At 51.1% G+C, this 24,023-nt stretch overlaps 1 protein-coding gene across 3 annotated transcripts in view; it reads left to right on the top strand.

Moving 5' to 3' along the window:
• Positions 1 to 24,023, top strand: part of MLH1 (mutL homolog 1) — a 39,628-nt gene that overhangs the window by 14,966 nt on the left and 639 nt on the right. For all 3 annotated transcript variants that reach the window (XM_039237230.1, XM_039237231.1, XM_039237232.1), the window contains 9 exons: positions 2,110 to 2,203; positions 2,947 to 3,100; positions 7,324 to 7,667; positions 9,110 to 9,258; positions 16,585 to 16,693; positions 18,361 to 18,424; positions 22,380 to 22,544; positions 23,071 to 23,163; positions 23,411 to 23,524. In XM_039237230.1, coding sequence (XP_039093161.1) covers positions 2,110 to 2,203; positions 2,947 to 3,100; positions 7,324 to 7,667; positions 9,110 to 9,258; positions 16,585 to 16,693; positions 18,361 to 18,424; positions 22,380 to 22,544; positions 23,071 to 23,163; positions 23,411 to 23,524 — 1,286 coding nt within the window. The remainder of the gene's footprint in view (positions 1 to 2,109; positions 2,204 to 2,946; positions 3,101 to 7,323; positions 7,668 to 9,109; positions 9,259 to 16,584; positions 16,694 to 18,360; positions 18,425 to 22,379; positions 22,545 to 23,070; positions 23,164 to 23,410; positions 23,525 to 24,023) is intronic.

Raw genomic sequence — 24,023 nt, forward strand, 5'->3', positions numbered from 1 at the left:
CTTTCCGTTTGTTCAGTACTTACCATTTTTTTAATGTTTCTTTATTTTGAGAGAAAGAAAAGGAGAGAGCACATGCAGGGGAGGGGCAGAGGGGGGAGAGAGAATCCACACGGGGCTCCATGTCATGAGTTGTGAGATCATGACCGGAGGCAAAATCAAGAGTTAGACACTTAACCGATTGAGCCCCCCAGGCGCCCCGCTGTGTATCATTTTTATCATATAGATCCTTTACCTTTATTGTTCAAAGCAATACACCATTATGGTTTTGTTTGCTTGCCATGGAAAATGGTATATTCTTCTTCTCCACTCATAATGATAACCAGCTATAAATGTCCCAGATTGTACATGGTTTTTTTGTTTTTGTTTTTTTGAGAGTGTGAGTGCATGAGCAGAGGAGGGGCAGATAGAAGGAGAGAGAGAATCTTAAGTAGGCTCCACACTGTCACTGCAGAGCCCAATGTGGGGCTCGATCTCATGACTGTGAGATCATGACCTGAGCTGAAATCAAGATTCGGACGCTGCACCACCCAGGTGCCCCTAGATTGTACGTGTTTTACAGCAGTTTTCAAAGCCATATAGAAGAAGGAAGAGAGCGTATTTTACAGACACATTCTGTTAACCGGATCTATAACTGTAGGGTTTTTCCTACTTTATTAAGAAGGAGTAAAGCCTGACGTGTAACAAAGTTTGCTCTTATCAGAGCTCAGAAGTGTTTTTCTTTTCTTTTCTTTTCTTTTTTTTTTAAATGTTTTATTTATTTCTAGGAGAGAGAGACAGCGTGAGCAGGGGAGGGTCAGAGAGAGAGGGAGTCACAGACCGAAACAGGCTCCAGGCTCTGAGCTAGCAGTCAGCACAGGGCCCGACGCGGGGCTCAAACCCACAAACCGCGAGATCATGACCTAAGTGAAAGTCAGACGTTTAACCAACTAAGCCACCCAGGCGCCCCCGAAGTATTTTTCATGTGTGTTTTCTGTGCATGAAGAATCACTGCATTTTAACACATGTGCTGGCTACCAGATAGACCAGCAAAAATGTGTGTCCGTGTCGGGTGCATAGCTCAAGTCTGTGCTTCTGGCGAGCTGCTCACTGCACGGGCTGTGCGTCAGCCGTAGCTAGTCTGGTCTGGGACCAGTTCCCCAGAAGCAGGGAGGCCACACTCACAGGTGTACGGTTGGGTTGTCTCCGCACTACTGTGTGCTCGCACTCCGGTGTGGGACAAGGACCACGCCCTCAGCGCGTCTCCAGCCCAGAAGCCGCAGCAGAGGGGCCCTGGCTGCCCTCTGCCAGGAGCCCACACCTGCCCCTGCTCGTGTGCTCAGGGCACACGTCACCAAGCACAGCGACATTGTTGAGGGGCTGCAGGCTGCCGAGCGCTCCGAGAACGGTCACGGCCTCCCTTCTCGTTGGAAAGGAAGTCCCGGGACGTGTCCTTGGCTGCACCGACCCAGAGGGGCAGGTCATCAGTGGGTCATCTGTCGGGGAGAAAGGAAGGTTGTGTTTTCTGAAAATAGATTTTCCTCTGATTTTTGTCTTAATCCCCCATCTTCTAGTGTTTCCCGCCTGCCTCACTTCCTGAGTCACCCTAAGGGTACATCCAGTTATCTGTGCGGCTTGAAGTGCCCGGATGGCTCTTTCTTACCCCTGCCACTCCGTCGGGACACCCCACTGTTGGAACATACCCCTCCCCGGTACCCAGGCAGAGTCGATTGCTCCCTCCTCCCTCCACCTAGCACACACCTCTCTGGTGGTGCTCACCGCCTGGCACTGGACTTCACCCAGTCACCAGCGCGGCGCCCCCTAGCCATGGCACACGTATGAGGCAGCCAGTACGAGAAGTCTGTGAGCCAGAGGCATGCTGCCCGCTGTGCCCAGCAGGGTGGCCTGGACTGATCGTGGGAGGGGAGGCGGAGGCAGAGTTTCCCGCCCTCCCGTGCTGCTGTGGCTGGGTGAGCATAGAGAGCCCGAGCCCACAGTGGGAGCAGCGGGTGAAAGAGGTCCTTCTTTCCTGGGTGTTCTCCCTGAGTGGCTTCGCGGCATGGCACGAACATGCACCTGTCACCTCTCCCTTCAGGATGGTTCTGAGCTGCCTTCTTTCCTTTTATTTTCTAGATCGGCTGGTAGAGTCCGCGTCCTTAAGAAAAGCCATCGAAACCGTGTATGCGGCTTATTTGCCCAAAAACACACACCCGTTCCTGTACCTCAGGTAAGTGGCCGCACACCCCTCACCGAAGGTTCACAGGGAGCCCTTCCCGCTACCCTCATAAAGAGATGGGCATGCTGGGGCTCCGTCGGCGTGTCCCCTGTGCTGCTGGCAGAGGCCGTTCTGTCCCCTCTCACAACAGAGGGCACAGCTTTCCTTCACGTACTCACTCTCGCAGCAGAGTCTCACTGATCACCTCCCATGTGCCGGCCACTGTGTTGGGGAAACGGGTGGGTGGCGGGTCTCGTGCCCCCACCCGGCCCCCCTCCCTCCCCAGGGTCCCTCCAGTGCCCTCTGTGGACAGAGACCCACATTGTGCTCACGGAGCACACGGTGAAAGGTGGATCTGGGGCTGAGGCAGGAAGGTGATGGCCAGCATGGCCTCTAAACTGGAGTTTGTGTTAGGTTTTAGGGTTAGAAGGTTCTCTCATGTGTTTTTGTTTTGATCCTCTCACACAAAAAGTAAGCGGGGGCCGGGGCCAGGTGCGTGGTCCCGGGGAGAGGGCCGTGCAGGCCAGCTGCGCCACTTGCCCCTGGGTCTGGGACGGAGGTGCAGCTGACCGTAAGCACTGCGCCAGGTCCACACGAAGCGCTTCACACGCACGGGACCCCCGCCGTGGGTCATGTCCCTGTTACAGACGAGGAAGGTGCGGCAGAGAACGATGACCTGAGTGCCCGGGGCTGCGCGGCCTGAGAATGCGGGTCACGCCGGCTAATTGTTCTCCCTCCCCCGCCCTACCCGCCAGTTTGGAGATCAGCCCCCAGAACGTGGATGTGAACGTGCACCCCACGAAGCATGAGGTTCACTTCCTGCACGAGGACAGCATCCTGGAGCGGGTGCAGCAGCACGTCGAGGGCAGGCTCCTGGGCTCCAGCGCGTCCCGGACGTACTTCACCCAGGTGGGGGCGCCCCGCCAGGCCGCGCGCTGCCGGCCCCCCCCCCGCCCAAGCACAGGGCGCTCGGACTTCGTGTTGCTCCAGGCTGTCTTCCCCAGGTCTCCTGTGCTGCGTTTCCTCTGGTAACGCCTCCTGATTTGAACCCAAGCAGGAAGGTACTAGAATGTGAGCCCTGGGCCTGACTTGCAGCTGCCTCTGTCTGGCACCCAACACCGGCTCTCGCCGCAGAGACTGGGACCCGAGGGCTGAGTAGGAATGGGACGGGCAGAGGGGAGGAGGAGTGAAAAGAGTATCTCTGGCTGGAGAAACAGCGAGGAAGAGGCCCGAGGGAGGCCAGGAGGATGCGTGTCCGAGGTTTTGGAGTTCCAGGGTCCAGGGTTTACTGTGGTCGCCAGGAGAGTCACCTGCCTAGGTCTTCCCCACACAAGAGCTCAGGCCCCAGGTGGCACGTCAGTAGTTGTACGGCGTTCCCAGGCGCTGCCACGCGCGGCCAGGGGGAGGCTGGAGCGCGGGCCTGTTGGGGGGAGGCCGTGTGTGGCTGGGGTGAGACCGGAGTGTGGGCCTGTTGAGGGGAGGCCGTGTGTGGCGGGGGTGAGGCCCCAGTACAGTCTGCCTCTGTTGGTGTAGTTGGAGCATTGCCGTGTGTGGTGGGGTCCCAGTTCAGAGCCGTCCCCACTCCTGGGAGGTGTCAGAATACCTTCTCCCCGACTTCCCAGCTCTGCTTTGCACAGCACTGCGCAGGGCTTACAGCTTGAGCCCTGGTTTTGGTGAAACCGTTTGGTGTGGAAATCAGGCACCCCCGGGGGCTCTTGGGTTCCTTCCAATTCCGTCAAGGTACTTCACTTTTCTGGACTTGAAGCTTGCTGTCTGCGAAGTAGCTATGTTAATTCCCACTCCCGTGCATATGATGCAGGCACATGAAGCAAATATAATTGACTCTTAAACAGCACAGGGGTGAGGGGCTGACCCCCTGTGCAGTTAAAAATCTGCATGTAAGATTTCACTCCCCAAGACCTTTCACTACTAGGGATCTTACCAATAACATAAACAGTCGATTAATACATATTTTGTGTATATGGTACATACTGTATTCTTACAATATAGTAAGCTAGAGAAAAGAAACTTAGGTTATTAAAAAAATCGTAAGAGAAAACGCACTTAGAGTACCGAACTATAATACCCTGCGTGTAGGTTGGCCCGCGGAGTTCAAATCTGCTTTCCTCAAGGGTCAGCTGCGTTTACTTCACTTGCCTGTGTGCATTGCAAGGGTTTTATATTGTCCGTGAAGAAAGAGGTGGATGTTTTTTTTGAGCAAAGTATCTGCTTTATATGACTTTTTATTACCCAACTCATTGAATATTTCTAAGTACATATGGAAGTAGATAATACACAAATTATCCATATACTTATCATGCAACTTCAACAACCAACATTTTGCTATATTTGTTTTCTCTCTCCCTCTCTCACTTGGGGGTGGGAAAAAAGAGTTGTTGTTTTTTTAATGTTTATTTTTGAGGGAGAGAGAGAGAGAGAGAGACAGAGGTGTGAGTCGGGGAGGGGCAGAGAAAGGGAGATCCAGAATCTGAAGCAGGTTCCAGGCTCTGAGCTGTCAGCATAGAGCCTGACGTGGGGCTTGGACTCACGAACTGAGCAGAGGTCAGACACCCAACCAACTGAGCCACCCGGTGCCCCGAGTTTTCTCTCTCTTTTTTTTTTTTTAATGTTTTATTTATTTCTAGGAGAGAGAGAGAGAGACAGCGTGAGCAGGGGAGGGTCAGAGAGAGAGGGAGTCACAGAGACTGAAAAAGGCTCCAGGCTCTGAGCTGGCAGTCAGCACAGAGCCCGACGCAGGGCTCGAACCCACGAACCGCGAGATCATGACCTAAGCGAAAGTCGGACGCTTAACCGACTAAGCCACCCAGGCGCCCCTTTTTTTTTTTTTAATGTTTCCGAGTTTTCTCTTAATGTATTTTTATTAATGTTTATTTATTTTTTGAGAGACAGAGCATGAGACGGGGAGGGGCAGAGAGAGAGGGAGACACAGAATCTGAAGCAGGCTCCAGGCTCCAAGCTGTCAGCACAGAACCCAACGTGGGGCTCGAACTCAAAAACCATGAGATCATAACCTGAGCCGAAGTCCGTGCTTAACCGACTGAGCTACCCAGGCGCCCCAGAGGAAAAGAGTATTTTAAAGCACATTCCAGGCATATACTTTTTTCCCTAGTACTTCATTAAGCTTTTAAAATCTTTTTTCTTTATAAAATCACAATGTTCTTTTATACATAACAGAATTAACAATAATATTTAATATCCAGCCCATATTCAGATGTCCCAATTGTCCAAAAAAGACCCTTTTATCAAGTAGCTTTGTTCAAATTTGTATGCATTTAAATTCCACTCATTATATTTAGTTGACGTACCTTAAAGTCTCTTTTACGTCTCTTTGAAACTAGAAGATCCCTGTACAATCTTTTGTTCCTATTTGCTTATTCTAAAGGCTTCCTGTAGAATAATGCACATTTTTGTTTGGCTGACCGCTGCTTCTTAGGGACATCTGTCGCTCTAATCTCCACATTTCCTGTAAACTGGGAGCCCGGTAAACCAGCAGAATTACACTCCCAGTTAAAGCACCGAGTGTTGGCCGTGCACTTGCTGCCACATCCCAGCAGGAGGCGCATGCCGACTGTGTCATTTTGGCGATGAGACCCTTCCGTGGGTTCAGCTGGTGAAGCTCTTTCCTTCGTTGTTCTGTTCTCCAGGAACATTTAGCCGAGTGGTTTCAGCATTCATTGAGGACCATTACCTGAATCTGGTATCTTACTCGGATTGCAAGATTATGATTTTCTGTTTTTATCATTTTTTCTACAGTAGCGAACTGTAATTCTTCTCTATACAGTAACTTTCTCTCATTTGTTAGAGCTTCTTGATTATCCTGAAATACAGTTCGTATTAGAAAGTAAGGCTGAATGCTGAATTCTGCTTCTTTAATTATCAATTTGCAAAGGAGTGAGTTGGTGTCCTTGCGATCTGCAGTGATGTTTAATGACTTTGTTGTCTCTCGTTGTCTTTCTCTGTCTCTCCCTCCCCATCTTTTTCTTTCTTTCAGTATTTTATCGTAACTGTTAACAAAGCTGTATCATTTAATTAAATAGAGTCATTTTTATTTTGGATGCTCAAGTTTTCCCATCTCAGACCAGCAAAGTCCCCCTCAAGCTGCTGCTCTTGTCCTTTTGACCCATGTCCATTAGTCTCTGATAGTTTCCTTGCTTCCGGCAGGAGAAGATGATGTGGGCTCACTCTGTACTTGGAATTGGCCATTTCTCCAAGGAGCTGGTTTATTTTAGTGGGGGCAGTATTTAGAGCTTATAATCTGGAGGCCAGGGGTCCTTACTGCTGCTGGGTGGTCGTTGGCTTTAGGCCTTGCCAGCGGACAGAGCTAGGAAATACGTAAATTTAAAAATAGACTAGCGGCTGCCAGTCGCTGGTGGGTAGGGGAGATTGGAGGGTTATTTCATGGGGTCAGAGTTTCCGTTTGGATGGATGAAAAAGTTCTAGAGTCGGGTGGCGGTGATGGCTGCACAGGGATGTGACACAATGCCACACAGCTGTACACTTAAACATGGTTAAATGGTGAGCTTCATGTGTATTTTTCCACAATAAAAAATGTGAAATCCTCTTATGGAAGGGAAAAAAAGACAAAAATAGGAGAACTTTAATATTTCCCAATTCAAACCAATTTTAGAATTACAAGGATTTTGTTGAATATTTGAATTTTTTACTGGTATGTCTTTTAAAGTTCAAGTTTTGGTCAGAACTCCCTCTGTATTCTACCTGCCTCTGGAATGATGGCTGTACCTGGTTCTGTGTTTTTATTTTTATTATTTTTTATTTAAAGATTTTTTAGAAGTAATCTCTACACTTTAAGGCTTGAACTCACAATCCCAAGATCAGGAGTTGCATGCTCTACAACTGAGCCAGCCAGGTGCCCCTGGGACGTGGACTGACTGACTTCATATTTAAGTCTTCCCACTGCCCCTGTTTTTAGGGGTTTTTCTAATGGATTCTACTTTACTGAAACATATAAGATTGAATACAGTAAGAGTTCAGCATCAAACATAGAATGAATCATGTGTGACATAAATACCACTGACCTTGAAAGGTCATAGTGGCCAAGAATCTTACTTAAAAAAAATTTTTTTAACCCGCTTCCTTCTTTTTTGATCCAGACTTTACTACCAGGTCTTGCTGGCCCCTCTGGGGAGGTGGTTAAATCCACAGTGGGTGTGACCTCCTCGAGCACTTCCGGAGGCGGCGACAAGGTCTATGCCCACCAGATGGTCCGCACAGACTCGCGGGAACAGAAGCTCGATGCGTTTCTGCAGCCCAGAGGCAAGGCCGTGTCCGGGCAGCCGCCGGCCACGGTCCCGGGAGAGGGGACGGAGGCTTCGGGCAGCCGGGCCAGGCAGCAGGACCAGGAGGCGCTCGGACCCCAGGAGCCTGCCGCGCCTCAGGGCTTGGAGGGGGACGCGGCAGAGAAGAGGGGGCCCCCTTGCAGCCCAGGTAACCCCAGGTATGCACCTCGGGAGGGGCAGCGCGCCTCTGCTGGTTTGGCCGCGGGAGAGCCGCCTGTGGCCTCTCCATCTGGCTCAGCCTCTGACCCCAGGGGGATGGTGCCCTGCCTTTGACCCTGGCTCCAGAGTCCCCCACCCGGTAGCGTGTGAAGTATCTTACATGTCCATGGTTCCCAGCACGGGTTAAACACACACCGGAAAGCAAAAATCAGAAGATTCTCCTATATTTTCAGTACTGGATTTTGATCGAGCGTCAGCAGCAGAGGTGGCTGGGGGAGCATTCTCCTCCATCCCGCCCCAAGCTGCTTCCATCCCTCCCAGCAAAGATGCATTTTCCCAGTTCCTGGTAAGCCCACAGGCTGGCGGTGGGGATGACAGTCGTCACTTAGCTGCGTCCCCAGTATGCGCCCTGCAGAGCGCGGCGCTGGGACCTCAGGCGGACATTCCTCACCTGCCGGCTTGTCCTGCCCCTGGGCGCGGGGTGAAGGCACTTGCCCGGGCTGCCCACCCGCACGGCAGCTGCCACCCGGTGCTACAGGGCCTGCTGGGACCTAGACAAGTTAGGGGACCCCAGTTTGCCCGTCGCCACATCCGCCTGGCATGACAACTTGTGCGGCTGCTTCCAGAGAATAAGAAGGGCGCTGCCACGGCAGAGAAGCCGCCTGTGCTGGACATGCACACACACTTGTTCCATGCTCTTCGCAGCCCACAGGGCAGGGCTGGGATTCTGTTTGTCCCGGGGGACGGAACACCACCAGCTCTTTACCACACAGCGGTTGAAAGAAATCTTTGAAACCAGACGTGAAATTGTGTCACTCATCAGCTGAAAACCAACGTTTCCCCTTGCACTTGGGGGCATCCGCCCTGCCTCCCCAACAGTCCCCCGCCTTCTGTGTCCCTCTGGGTGCTTGGCCACAGTGCTGTGTGCCTGGCCTGAACTGCCTGTGCTCTGGGCCTAGGAAGGCTCTGCCATCTTGTCCCTCGGGGCTTATACGTCACCTGGGGTGACAAAGCAAGACCTCTTGCGAGGTGATGAGAGGCCCTCCCCCTGCCCCATCATTGGGTTTACTTTTCTTCCTGGTATTTGCTGCCACTTGGAATGAGCTGTTTGTGTTCTTCTGACTCTCCAGCTAGGAAGTAGGCGTGGTGAGGGCAGGCGTGGAGCTGGCACTGTTCCTGCTGGATGGAGGCTGAACAGGGAACGGTGGCCAGCGCCCAGCTCGAGGCCCTGCAGTGCACAGGGGATGCCTAGGTCCCGCGGTCGCAGGGCCATCCAACACACAGCGCGCTGGAGCACAGGCCAGTCCTGCCCTCCTGCGGCCGTACAGGGACCCACCCCCGACGTGCAGAGCCGGCACGCACAGCCGTTCCCTTCTCAAGACGTGTCCGTGAAATTTGTTTTTAAGAGTGGTGATCTATGGGCTCCTTCTCTTCATTACAGAAAGAGGCCCCGGGAAAGCCTGGACGTGGAGATGGCAGAAGGCGACTCCCGGACGGACATGACGGCAGCTTGTACCCCGCGGAGGAGGATCATCAACCTGACCAGTGTGCTCAGCCTCCAGGAAGAAATTAACGCGCGGGGACATGAGAGTACGTACATGCTGGGGTCTGTGGGGTCTCCCGGGGCCGGAGCCGCCAATGTGAAGTTTCTGGAAACACAGGAAGGACTCGTATTGGGGCAGCGGCCACTTCAGTGTGCCACATAGGCCTCCCTTTACTGACCACAGCAGCAGCAGCAGCTTGAAGATGATTCTCAGCTGGGAGGGAAGGGGCACGTGGTCCCTGCTCTGAAGTGTAACCGTCGGTGTGCTCGTTAAACCCTGGCAGGCACAGTGAGGCCGTCATCTGAATACTCTTGAGTGTGCTTCGTAGCTCACAAAGCCGGGTGACCGTCCACAGGACTCTGGTCTGCGGCCCCACTGGGATGTGCTCTTGCTAAAGCACACAGGCTTCAGACGGCCTGAGCCGGTCTCCTTGCACTGCCCCTCGTGCTGTGTGACCCGTGACTTACCCTTGCTGTGCCTCAGTTTTCCTCATCCATAAAGTGAGATCAGTTTACCCTTGAAGAGGATTGTGCTGATTAGAGATAAAACGTCAGTAAAAGACTTGTTACAGAGTAAAGAGTCAGTAGATATTTTTATATCCTGAAGATAAAATCATAAATCAATATCGTCTTCCTCAGAAACAGCCTTTCTTTTATTTTTCTATTTTTTTTTAATCTTTTATTTATTTTTGAGAGAGCGACAGAGCATGTGTGTGGGAGAGACAGAGGCAGGAGATTTAGAATCCGAAGCAGGCTCCAGGCTCCCAGCCGTCAGCACAGGGCCCATGTGGGGCTCGAACCCACAGACCGGGAGATCATGACCTAACCCAAAGTCAGACATTTAACAGACTGAGCCACCCAGGCGCCCCAAAACAGCTTTTCCTAATACTGGAGTCTAGAGGCCCTATTTTGGTCCCTGTTACTTCAAAGCTAATTAACGTAGCTTTGGGAATTAAAGCGGGTTAGTCCCCTCCCGGCATGACCTGAGCGGGGAGGGGTTGAGGAGTAGAACAGTGCCCCCACCCAAGCTGACCCGGCCCAGGCTCCAGCCAGCAGCTCTGCTCTGCAGCCTCCGCCGTTCTGCCGCGGCCTTCCCCGTTCTCATGTGTGACGCGTTTCCTGATGAGAACAGTTACATTTCAACGCTGTGTCTTAAAAATACGACAGCCTGGATTAACCTGCGAAGACCTGAGTGGCCGAGGTGCATTTAGCACCGTTCACAGTAATCCTCAAGCTTCTAAAGCGGCTGCCACGACTCAGCGGCCCCGTTAACAGTTTTCTGTCTCGGTGACCCCTGATTTGCACCAATTCAGGAAGACCTCCGTTTGCCTTTCCATGTTCTCTCTTTCCTTTGCACTCTGGGCCTTTGTCCGCACGTGGGCAAAGACACGGGTGTCTCTATGCGTGGGAAGAGTCAGCGCTTCCTGTGACTGAGGCCTTGCCATTGTAGAAGCAGCCGCCAGTTGGCTTCTAGCTCTGGTTTCCATGAAGATTTGCTCCAGTTCTTCCATTTACTGGCTTTCAAGCTGGGAGCTTTTAAAACCTTTTTAAATAGAATGAAAGAGGTGGGCTGTTAACTTGATTGATTTCGCAGGCTTGCTTACAGTAGTTTCAGCTGACAGCCTCCCTGAGACTTGGAATTTACTGAGTCTTCCTTGAGGGTTTGTATCCCTCCTGCAAAGCAGGCTACTTAAAGTTCAAGTTTCGAGAAATTTCTGTCTGACTGCAGTCTATTTTGGGTGCAGTATAAAGGTAACCTGCATCAAGTTTGATCAGGTTTAGAGTCCATTGCTGAGGCTCAGACGACGAATCTAAATGTTCCCAAATGGTGTGTCTGTACCCGTTTTCTCCCTGAACTTGAATCGCCCTGTGAGGCTGGCAAAGCAGCCGCTGTCAGGTGTTGTGAGGATGAGGACGTGGCCTGGGAGGCAGAGAGGACGGGTGGTGGGAACCGGAAGCAGTCCCACGCCACGCCTCGATGAGGGCAGGGGTGGCTGGCCCAGGGTTGAGCTGCCTGTGTGGGCCGGTGTGCCTCGTGACCTGATCCTGCGTCTGAGGCTGGTATTCAGGTGCGCCCGTGAGGGGGTCACAGGAGCAGTGTCCGTGACAGTGGTGCCCGTGGTGTGGGAGTGGAGCCCCTTGGAAATCGTTCCCCTTTTTGGGGCATCACTGTCCTGCTCTGCACCAGTCTTCCTGGGCCCTTGTGAGGAACACCTAGGATCCCGTGTGTGGGGCCCCTCAGCGCCAGCCCCCGTCGAGGGGAGGGCCCTCTGCCTGGGGTCCTGCCGCCGGCATGTGCGGTACCCCCACGGCCCCCAGGTGCGGGAAGCTGCTGGTGTCTGAGGTGAATGCCGTTCAGGGATTTCCCTGAAGCGCGGATTCGGTGAGCTAGGCTGTTGGGCCTCCACAGACCAGCAGCCTGGCTGCTCCCCACAGCAGCCCCTGGCCCAGGAAAGGAGTCCGGGGTGCTCTCCTTGTAACAGCACTCTTAGTTGTGCTTATTTGTGTGATTATTCAACCTACAAATAATCGACAGCACACGAGCGTATCCTGTGCGGGGATCGCGTCTGCCGCGCTTATTGCCCCCCTGTTGGTGTCCTCAGAGTGCTGGCGGGTGCGCTCAGGATTGAGGGGAGCAGCCGGGGCGGTGAAGCCTTATTCGGAAGGATGTCAGGGTTGAACACTCAGATACCTCTCTTGAGTCCTGCTGGATTTCCGCCTTCCTGGCGGGCACGCTTGCAGTCAGGAAACGACGTTAAGTGTTGGCCCAGTTTCCAGCGTAGGGTTCCATGGAATTAGGCTCATCTCAGATTAGCAGTGACTAAACTTCTGCTAGTTCCGTAGTTTGGATCCGCTAATGTATGAGGATAAGGAGTGTAGTAATGTCTTTTGCTATCATTTGAATGTGAAAATGTGCTTCACTTTTTATCCACAATTTCATTTTCTTGCTCTTAGGTGAACAGTCCTGGGTCTAAATGTTCATACTTTCATAGGCCTTGTGCCCAGATGATAGTTTCTTTTGGTACAGGAAATCAGCTTGGCCGACCTCTGTCAAGTATCTTCTCTGCACAGATGCCCGATGCCAAGCCCTTGGCAGAAAGGGAGGTGAATGGGCCTTGGCCCCTGCCTTACAGGACACCAGGGTGTTGTGGGGAGTGCGGAGCCAGTGACTGGCCACAGCAGAAGGGAAGAGGAAGATCTGCTGTAGCAAGTAGAGGCCACTTCAGCCAAGACGTGCGGCCAGCCTGGGAGGGCTTCCGATCATCCCCGACGGCCTGGTGCGCGCGGCGGCTTCCGGGCGTCTCCGACGACAGCCACGGGCGGTGTGCGGTGGCGTCTGCACGCAGGCCGGCAGGGCGCCGAGCCCCTGCTCTGCAGATGGCCAGTAAGGAGTAGAGGACGGGCGCGCCTCCTTCGGCCTTGGCTCTCCTTGCTGCTTCTCGGGAGAACGTGCCGAGACCCAGGGCCTCCACTGAGAACGCGGATGTGTGGTTCGGCCTCGAAGCACAGAAGGACCAAGGATCCTGCCCCGTTTTGCTGCCGGCAGAATGGCAAGGAAATGCCCGCAACACGTCCCATGCTGTGGACCTGTCTAACGGAAGCGTGCAAGAGAGGTGCTCGAGGTCCACGCAGCCTCCAGAGGCCCCGGGAAGACAAGGCCCGTCTGGATGGAAGGGCACCTGGGCAAGCCCCGCGCCAGACGCCAGCAGACGCCTCCGCCTTCCCCGCTGGCTGCCAGGGCCGGGCCTCGGGAGCTCGGATGCGCCAGCGGGTTCCATGGAAAATCTGTATGGAAAAATCTCTGACCCTTTTCTTAGCGGATTTCTCTTTCCTCCAGTGCCTCATTATTCAAGATTATTTGATGTTGGCCAGCTTTTAAAATAATCATTTCCCGCCTACGCAGTACACCCTGTGGAGAGAGGAATTTCCAGTGGGAAACAGAGGGGAACACTTCATTCTAAAAAGTGAAGGGAGAAAAAAAAGCCTCTTCTTACTGGAGTTTGGGAGGACAGAGTATTACAGAATTTATGTAACAGCGTGAGAATTCAGTCGTGGTGCCCACGCTTAAAAAAAAAAAAAAAAAAGTGCTGAGTAGTGAAAACATGATGTACAGGCTTATTGCTGTCCCCTGACCCTTTCCTGTGGTTTCCAAACCCTTTTTCCCCACTCCCTTTGTGGTGGTGGTATGTTGCTTTTCCATTTAAAACGCACGCATGCACACACATATTGGTAAATACAGAGTCAAATTTATGAAATATTTACATAGGATCTGTAGAAGAAAACGTGAGCATCTGCTGAAGAGAGAGCATTGCCTGTCACCTTTGAATCTTTTCCATGCTTCTCCCCTAATCCGCCCTCTTCCCTTTCCCTTAAAGGTAATCACCATCCTAAATTTTGTGATTATTATGTCTTTTCTTTTTAACCTACTTTTACCACTATATTTGTAGCCCTAAAAAATTTGTTTAGCCTGTAAGTTTTAAGTCTTACATAAATGGAATCATTGTATTTTTTTTTTAAATATTTTTATTTCTAGGATAGAGAGAGACAGCGTGAACAGGGGAGGGTCAGAGAGAGAGGGAGATACAGACTCTGAAACAGGCTCCAGGCTCTGAGCTGACAATCAGCACAGAGCCCGAAAAGGGGCTCGAACCCACAAACCGAGAGATCATGACCTAAGCGAAAGTCAGACGCTTAGCCAACTAAGCCACCCAGGCACCTGGGAATCATATTGTATTTTTACTACATATATACGTATACATGAATACGTATGAATACGAATATATATACACATGTATGTATATATGTATATGTTCATATGTATAGTATATATAGGATATATTAATATTCATATATACATGTATGTATACACATATGCATATACATATGTATACATATATGTATATGTGTATATGTGTGTATGTATGTGTATATATGTATATATACATTTTTTGCTATATACATGTATGTATCCACACATTATGTTCCTAGGATTCATCCGTCTTATTACGTATAGTTCTGGTTTACTTTTTCTATGTATAGTTTCCATGTGGTGACTATGACTGCATGTTTGTTCATTCACTCTGCTGTCAGGGGAGATTTAGAGGACTCACATGGCTTCATCCTTGCTTGCTCATACCCCACCCGCTCCTGACCACGAGAGATTCAAGAGCTTGGCACACGGGTTTAGAAGCTCGGCTGTGGGTATCTACTTGGGAAAGCTACTCCTGGGTCATAAGATGATAAATTGTTTTCAGAGGGGTCGGATAAATGTGCACCTTGTTGGTCCCACCAAGAACGTATAGACATTGCATTTGTTCTGCTTTCTCTCCAGCATCTGATCCTGTCAGGTTTTTTACCAGTTAGTGTGTGTGAAATGATAACTAATGGTGGTTTTATTTGCATCTCTCTGAGTACTAACACATTTAAGCATAGTTCCCCTTCCATGAAGTGCCTGTTCAAGTGTTTTGCCCATTTTTCTGTTGAGTTTTAGTCTTTCTGAACTGATTTGAGGAGTTCTTCATGTATTCCAGATGATAATCCATTACATGAAAACATCTTCCCCCAGTTTAGGACTCATCCATCTTCTCTTCTTAAATAAACACTTGCTTCATGAACAGAAATTCTTAGATTAACATAGGCAGATTTTATGAGTCATTCTTCACAGATTGGCTTCTTATTTAGAAGATGCTTTCTAACTGTGAGGTAATTAAAGATATACTTCTTTGTTACCTTTTAAAATGCTTTATGTAAATCCCTAGTCCTCCGGGAATTTGTCTTTAGTGGATAGTATCAGATTCATGGTTTTCATGTGCATATCATATTGTTCCATAATATGTTGTTATTGTTTGTTTGGATTTAGCAAGTATTATTTGCTCAGAATTCTTTCCCTGAGAACTTTCATGGTCTGCCTGAAGCACATCCTTCAGTGATGTCACAGGTGGCAAACTGAGTTTTATTTTGTCCAGTTCATCCACATTTTGAAAAGTGTTTTTGCTGGTTTTAAAATTCCAGATTGGCAGTTACCTTTTGTTAATGCATTGAAGGTGTTCTGTCATTTTTTAGCTTCCACTGTTGTTGCTGCACATCCAGTTATCAGTCTTATGTTTAATTACTTTGTGGGTAGTCTCTCTTTTGTTTCTGAACGCTTTGAAGATCTTATTTCTTTTTTTTTTTTTTTTAATGCTTATTTATTTATTTTGAGAGAGAGAGTGAGAGAGCGAGAAAGCACAAACAGGGGAGGGCCGGGGGAGAGAATCCCAAGCAGTTCCACACTGCCAGCATAGAGCCCGACTTGGGGTTTGAACTCATGAGCCATGAGGTCATGACCTGAGCCAAGATCAAGAGTCAGGCATTAGGGGCGCCTGGGTGGCTTAGTCGGTTAAGCGTCCGACTTTCGCTTGGGTCATGATCTCGCGGTTCTTGGGTTCGAGCCCCGCGTCGGGCTCTGTGCTGACTGCCAGCTCAGCGCCTGGAGCCTGTTTCAGTCTGTGACTCCCTCTCTCTCTGACCCTTCCCTGCTCGCGCTGTCTCTCTCTCTCTCTCCTAGAAATAAAAAACAAAAAAAAACAAAACAAAAAAAAAAAAAAAAAAAAAAAAAAAAGAGTCAGGCATTAAACCGACTGAGCCACCCGTGTGCCCAGGCCCGTTAAGATCTCTTCTTTAGTGTCCTGCAGAGGTCATGTGGTTTTTTCTGGATTCTAATTCCTGATGCATTCTTTGTGTGTTTTGTAATTTTTTGACTGCTAGTTCCTGGTATTTTATCTGTGGGGGATTATTTGAAGCCTGGATTGAAACTGAGGTTCTCTACAGAGAATTTACATTTGATTCTGTCAGGGACCTGGAGGGACAGTCAGCCCTGGAATCACGTTAAGCCCTAATCTCCATACAAGCTTTTAGGCGACGCGCTTATTCTCAGGGCTGTAATTTTTCTTTTCGCTCCCCACACCCAGGCTTGAGGTGGGCAGAGGCCTGCTCACTGCCCCGAGAGCACAGGACACACTACGTCTTCTCTTTTGCCGGAAGGTGCGGCCCCTGGCATCTCAGCCTCACGTGCCAGGGAAGTGGTCCCCCACTCGTCTCCCCATTTCAAACCAGTCCTACGGTTTTGTTTTGCCTGCTCCGCACCTCAGAGCCTGCAGAAACTGGCGTTCATGATTCCTGAGCTTCCTCTGGTGCCTTTGGGTAAAGCTGGCCTCACAGCTCTCAGTACTTCCCTGGCTCCTTGCTCCGCTTGGGGTCACAATCATTGAGTATCCCTTCATCTTTGGGCCACATCCCGTTGCGTTGCTGTCTCTCGTCCTGGCGCTTGGGGCGTTGGGCTGCAGAGGGGTGTCAGGCGGATGTCACGACGTCACCGGCTTCTTGTTTTCCAGCTCTCCGAGAGATGCTGCACCACCACTCCTTCGTGGGCTGTGTGAACGCGCAGTGGGCCCTGGCACAGCATCAGACCAAGCTGTACCTTCTCAACACCACCAAACTGAGGTATGTTTGGACAGGTCCCAGGCTTTGGAGTCAGACAGATACGGTTTCAAATCCAGAATGAGCCATTTGCCATTTAATGTGACCGTGGACGCGGCACTTGCCTAAATTCTGTCTCAGGTGCTCGTAAATGTTGGCCGCCGTGGACCAGGGTTTGGGGCTTAGTGCTGGTGGAGCATTCTAGCATCTGCTGTGTGGGATGCAAGAGAAAGAAGACCCGAGGCCCCCTTTCCTCCTCAGCCAGGGCTTACCCTCGCCACCACACCAGCCTGTGGGGCTGACGAGCGCAGAAAGGGTGGTGACGTCGGTGCCGTTTGCTCTGCGCGTAGCCCGCACGTTTCTGTTGTCTCCACAGACCTTGGGGGGCGAGCTGTAGTGAGTCTGGAACCTGTAGTATGTATGTCCTCAAGTAGGCCGCACCGAGGGGAGGGTGCTGGCACCCTGCATCTAGTAGACATCGCCTGCCCATGGTGGGGGGGGGGGCTCCCCACCAGCCCTGTTGTTGCCTCAGGGCCTCCTGAGCCTGCGAGCAGGGCAGCTATGGACGTGACTTAGGGCGGCTCTCGAGATGACAGTTTGACCTCCCCCACCTTGAAACTGCCCCCGTACAGCTCACTGTTGGCTCATGTCCGTCCTTGGATAAGAACTCACTCCTCTTGCGCCCGTCGGTGCAGCTCCGGTCAGGGTTCGTTGTCTTTGCCTGGAGACCGCTATGGCCTGTCCGGTGAGTGGTCTCTTGTTAATGCGTTAGGAATTCAGCTGCCCTTGTTCTTGCTTTTCCAGCCTGTGTAAGTGCATTTCCAGGGCTCCAAATCGCAGCTGTGGTCAGGCTCTTTCATTTCACGAACAGAAATCCAGACCAGTCCTAGAATTCTAGTGAGTCAAAAATGCGAACACTTTCCCAGGGAGAAGGTAAAAGAAACAGATTGAGAACCAGGTTCAGAGTAGTGTCTGGACCCAACTCTTTCGTTTTCCACCTTATTAACTCCAACCTGGGACAAGTCGGGTTCTTTCTGAGTGCCTCGGTTTCCCCATTATAATGTGAAGGTACCAGATGCTTTGTCCAGTCTGGTGGTGGAAAGAAGTCTCTAAACAGCCCTGTGTGGCTGCGGTTGCTGAAGACCTCTGAAGTGCCCTTCTTCCAGGCCTGTGTTGTGCAAGGAGTTCAGTGTATCGTATACTTTACGGCTGCTTCTGGAACATGGCCAGCCAGTGCCTCGTCCGGCCCCACACACCAGGGTGGCCTCCCGCCCTCCCTGTACACTCCATACCATGTTTAATGATGGGTTGTAAAAAAAAAATAAATAAATAAAAAATATTGACAGGATTCTTTGTAAGTGGGGAAAAGGTAAGCAAACACGGATTCCTTCAGTTTCACCTACAAAGGCGTTCAATCACCTTTCACAGCACCAGGGGTTGTGGACAGACCATGGGTGACTTAGAGATATAGCGTTAGTGCTCTCGGGTGCGTGTGGAGCCGGAGAGCTGGAGCCGCCGTGACTGGAGCCCATGGGGGGGGCCCCGGCGCCCTGGAGGAGGGGGTCTCGGCAGACGCTCCACAGCAAGGCGGAGCCGTCCCTGTGACCCGTCCACGTTTCAGCGGTTATTTCTCCCATTCGTCCTGACTGAGGGTTGGCATTTCCTTAAAGTGTCTTCATTTTTATTTTCAGCGAAGAACTGTTCTACCAGATCCTTATTTATGATTTTGCCAATTTTGGTGTTCTGAGGCTGTCGGTAAGTTTATTTCCTGCTTCTCACTTCTGAAACTTCCAACACTTGCTCATTTCTGAAAATAGCAGCTCTACCCTAATATCTGATTTGCTGTGTATTAGATTTTCCTAACTATGTTTAGGACAGTTTCTATACTGTATGATTTGCAGAGGGAAGGGTCTTCAGTTTTCTACAGTCTTTATACAGTTGTATACAAAGCAGAACAGTCATTTGGTAGCCAAGCTTAAAGACGTGTTTATTGTTATCTAAGTTAATACATATCTACTTAAGAAAACTTGTAAAGAGAGAAAAATTGGAATAAACATCCTCTAAAGCCCGTGACCCACACACACAAGCAACCCCGGCTAATAATATTAGGTCGTGTCTTCCAAGACCTTTTCATTGCTTAATTTTAATTTAGAATTAAAATCCTATTTATCTGTGTAGTTTTAGATTTTCTTTTTAGGGGTGACATACTCTACAAAAAAGCCTTCTGGGATTTTCACTGGGACTCTCTTTAATCTGCAGACCAGTTCGGTGAGGAAATCTTCTGTTAGATTTATCCCATAGTAATGCCCCCGTTTTGACACCATCATGGATGGATGGCATTTTAAACATCTGCCAACTGTTTGCTGCTGCAGCTGCTGCTGCGCAGAGATGCAGGTGTGCTTGTGCGGTGACCCTGCACCTTGCAAACTTGCCAAACTCGCTTGGACGTCCCAGTTGCTTTCCTGTAGATTCCATCAGCTTCTACGTAGGTGATCTTGGCCTCTGTAGGAATAGACACTTTTATGCCTCCTGTCCAGTCCGACGGCTTTTCTCTCCCTCCCCCCACCGACTGCAGTGGGGAGCCCTCGGTACAGTGTGGAATAGAAGAGGTGAGAATGGAAATCCTGGTCTTGTTCCTGATCCCGGGGGGAAGCACACTCACTTTCAGGGTTACGTATGCCTTCTGCTGTGCATACAGATGAGATGCCCCTTGGGAGGTTGAGGAAACCCCCTTCTGGTCCTTGCTTGCGTGGCGTTGTTATTCAGGAATGGATATGGCGTTTTGTCAAACGCCTTTTCTCCTCCTGTTAAGATGATTGTGTGCTGTTGTTTTTTAATTTGTTAACATAACGAATTACATTCGTTTTCATGTTAAAACCCAACCTTGCAATCCTGGGATGAACACTGCTTGTGTGTGATGTATTCTTTTTATAAGTGACTGAAATAGATTTTCTAGAATTTTGTTTACAGTTGTTACATATATGTTGATGAATGATACTGGTTTTTAGTTTTCTTGTAGTCTTTCATTTTGGTATCAGCATAATACTGGTATCGGAATTATTGGTGGGGAGAGTCCCCTCTGTGTAGAATTGGTGTTTACTCCTTAAATGTCTAGTAAAATTCACCAGCGAAGCCATCTGGGCCTGGAGATTGCCTCATGGGAAGGTCTGTAGCTACAAATTCAATTTCTTTCATATATAACTAGTCAGGTTATCTTTATCTTCTTGACTGAGCTTCGGTTTTTGTTTCTTTCAAGGAATTTGTCTGTTTTCAAATTTAGTGGTGCGAAGTTGTTCATAGTATTTTTTATAATTCTTTTAACGTCTAGATCCCCTCATTCTTAATATTGGGAATTGCACATCCTGTCTTTTAACCTAATCGATCTGGCTAGAAGTTTATCAGTTGTATTGATCTCAAAGAACTGACTCTTGGTTTCATTGATTTTTCTCTGTTCTCCTGTTTTCTATTTCATTGATATTTACTCTGGTCCTTACTATTTCCTTTCTACTTACTTTGGGTTTAATTAGCTCTTCTGTTTTGAATTTCCTAAGGTGGAAGCTGAGCACTGATGTGACCTCTTCCTTCGATTCTGACACAGGTGCTCACGTGCTAATACGTTTCCCCAGCGTGCTGCTCTAGCTGCTTCCCACAGATTGTAACAGGTCATTTTCACCCAGTTCAAGATGCTTTATTTCTGTTTTGGTTTCTTCTTTTACCCCCAGGTTATTTAGAAGGGTGTTGTTTCCAGGGGCGCCTGGGTGGCCCAGTTGGTTAAGTGTCCGACTACGGCTCAGGTCATGATCTCACAGTTTGTGAGTTTGAGCCCCGCGTCGGGCTCTGTGCTGACAGCTCAGAGCCTGGAGCCTGCTTCGGATTCTGTGTTTCCCCCTCTCTCTCTGACCCTCCCCCTGCTCACGCTGTGTCTCTCTCCCTCAGAAATAAAACATTTTAAAAAAATGTGTTGTTTCCATTGCCCAAGAGATTTTCCTGGTATCTGTTACTGATTTCTAATTTAATTGCATTTTGGTCAGAGAACATACCTGAATCCTTTTACATTATCGGGACTTGTGTTATGGCCCAGGGTCTGATCTGTGCTGATCCCCATGCTCTGGGAAGGTATCTGTATCTTGGTCTGCTTGAGTAGAGTGTGTTTAAAGGGTCATATTGAAACCTTTTACTATAATCTTGAATTTGTCTTTCTGTCTTTCGTTTCCATTAGTTTGGTCCTTCACAGATTTTAAAGGTGTTACTGAGAGCGTAAATGTTTAGAATCATCAGGTCCTTTCATCGATTCCTCCATTAGTATGAAAAATTACAGTGTCGTGTAGGATTATAACATGTGTAAAAGTAAAGCATTACGGCCACAGTAACGACAGAAGGGGGAGAAATGAAAGAAAATTTAGGAGTTTTTTTTTTTTTTTAATTTATTTCTGAGAGAGAGAGAGACAGCCAGCATGAGAAGGGGAGGGTCAGAGAGAGAGGGAAATACGGAATCCAAAGCAGGCTCCAGGCTCTGAGCTATCAGCACAGAGCCCGATGCAGGGCTCGAACCCATGAACTGTGAGATCATGACCTGAGCCAAAATTGGACGCTCAATCGACTGAGTCCCCCAGGGGCACCTTGGCGGCTTTTTTTTCTTTTTTTTTTTTTTAACATTTTTATTTCTAGGGGAGAGAGAGAGAGACAGCGTGAGCAGGGGAGGGTCAGAGAGAGAGGGAGTCACAGACTCTGAAACAGGCTCCAGGCTCTGAGCCGGCAGTCAGCACAGAGCCCGACGCGGGGCCCGAACCCACGAACCGCAAGATCATGACCTAAGCGAAAGTCGGACGCTCAACCGACTAAGCCACCCAGGCGCCCCTTGGCGGCTTATTTTTAACCATGTATTTCAGTCTTCCTCATCAGATGATTTACCTGAAATGTCATCTGACTTATTCACCCTCTCCTCTTGCTCTAGTTATCAGTGAGGCACTAGAAATATGCAGGCAGGTGGAGTTGCTAGAGCTCCACAGAAGGCAGGTGCCTCCGCACAGCCTCCCCGACTGCCCGTTCAGCAGGCCATCACCTCTCTGCTCAAGTGGCCATCCGTGAGGGGAAGGAGGAGGTGTCCTTGTGGGTTTTGGGGTGTTTTCCCTGTGAGAGATGGGGAATGCGTGTTAGATCTGGGGTTTCCCACCTGCCGTCACCGTCTTGGATTTGTTCTGTGCCTCACCAAACGTCGCAGACCTCACACCCTTACAGGTCGGAGGCGTGTGGCAGCTCTGCGCACAGCAAGTCCGTTGGCATTGTTTTCCCAACAGCAGGTGCTCGCTGTACGTCCCTGTGTCCGTTTGGTAGTTCTCACAGTATTTCAGACTTGTCCACTGTTACCGTATTTGTGTACAGTACACACTGATCAATGACTGGTGTCATTCAGTGGGATTCAGTTCGGATGATGGCTAGCGGTCTTCAGCAAGAAATTTAGTTAAGAAACAAAGGTTTTTTAAGACACATGCGATTTCACATTAATAGACTGTCGGATACGCCCCCGTGAAAACGTGACTTTTATATGCACTGGGACCGAGGAATTCATTTCGGTCCCTTTGCTGTGACAGCTCCTCTGCTGTGGGATGAACACAACCCAGAGCGCATGCGGGGCACGGACGCCTGTGGCGGCTTCACGGGAGGGAGGTGGCTGCATGTGGACACACTGTTGACACCTCCCCCTCCCTAGGAGCCGGCGCCGCTCTTCGACCTGGCCATGCTCGCCTTGGACAGTCCCGAGAGCGGCTGGACGGAGGAAGACGGACCCAAGGAAGGACTTGCCGAGTACATCGTGGAGTTCCTGAAGAAGAAGGCGGAGATGCTCGCAGACTATTTCTCTCTGGAGATTGATGAGGTGTGTGCAGCCATCTGGGCGCTTCTGTCGTGTACTCCACCTGAGGCTGGTTCTGTCGTTGGCCCGGGACCAGGGCGGAGGGGCTGCCCACCCAGTGGAGGCGGCACGTCCTCCCTCCCTGCTTGCGCCTCCGGGGCTCGGCCGTTTCTGCCCGCACTCATGCCCCTTTCTGTTCCCAGCGTGAGGGATGCAGGAGAGGGAGAGCGGAGTCCCACGGCCCCCGCGGGCCGCAGTGAACCAGGCCGCGCCACGCCGCTTGCTTTCCTTCTTTCTTGTCCCGTCCCCGTAGCCTCTGGGCCTCTCAGCCCCTGTTCGTGAGCGGGTGAGCGCATGGAAACAAATCGTCTTCTGCCTCGCGTCAGGACAAAGCTTTTTAGGTGCTTTGCTCTCCTGCCCGCGGTGCGCAGCCCCGAGTGCAGGGGGGAGGAAGGGCCCGGAGGGCGCAGCGGGGACACGGAGTTCGATTAGACCGTGACCGTCCTACGTCTTGTCCCCTTGCCATGGCCGCGTTTCCGAAAACCAGCAGGAAGGGAACCTGACCGGATTGCCCCTGCTGATCGACAACTACGTGCCGCCTCTGGAGGGCCTGCCTGTCTTCATCCTGCGCCTAGCCACCGAGGCAAGTGACCAAGTGACCGGCGTCCCTCAGTGTGCGGGGCGTGGGGGGTGGGGCGAGAGGGAGGGCGCCTGCGTCAGAGGGCGGGACCGCTGCCGGCCCCTTCCCCCACCTACCCGGGCACTTACACTTCACACCCGATGCCTCAGAAGTTACCCTTGGAAATCTGCGCGCGGTGTGCGGTGCCCGCCTGGCCGGGAAGTGGGGGTTAGCGCGGTGCGCGTGCTGACGTGTCCCCTCCCTGGACCAGGTGAACTGGGATGAGGAAAAGGAGTGTTTCGAAAGCCTCAGCAAAGAGTGCGCTCTCTTCTACTCCATCCGGAAGCAGTATGTGTGCGAGGAGTCGACCCTGTCGGGCCAGCAGGTATGTGGCAAAGATGCCCCTGGTGCCGGGCGTGGCATGGGCCTCGCGCCGCCGCCTCCCCCTCGCTAGGATTTCCCTGCACAGGAGGGTTAGCACACTGCCCGGCTTTTATTCGTGAGTTTTGCTTCCTTCTGCTGGTCTGGAATGATCTCACTGTCAAATGGAAAAGCACAGGCCATCCCAGCGAGAAGCAGGGGTGGGGGGGGCGGGTCCTCCTCTCCGTTAGCCTGCGGAGCGGAGCCTGGGGCCCGCGCCCGAGTCCCCGCGCTCGCCTGGCTGTGCCGGGAAAGCAGGGCCGCACCCAGGCCCGGCCCGGCTTACGGACCCCGCTCGGCTGGGCGCCCGAAGGGCCCGCGGAGGCACTGCCTCCCGCTGGCGTCCCGAGGTCGTCGTCGGGATCCGCCCTCCCGTTCGCGCCTGCCCCGGCCCACGCTGCTCCCACGTGGAAACCGAGTTTCCGGGGCAGCAAGTCTCGGGCAGGCAGTTCCTTCTGCCCTCG

Source organism: Hyaena hyaena, unplaced genomic scaffold (assembly GCF_003009895.1).
Source record: "Hyaena hyaena isolate Hyena2069 unplaced genomic scaffold, ASM300989v1 scaffold_121, whole genome shotgun sequence".
Taxonomy (NCBI): Eukaryota; Metazoa; Chordata; class Mammalia; order Carnivora; family Hyaenidae; genus Hyaena; species Hyaena hyaena.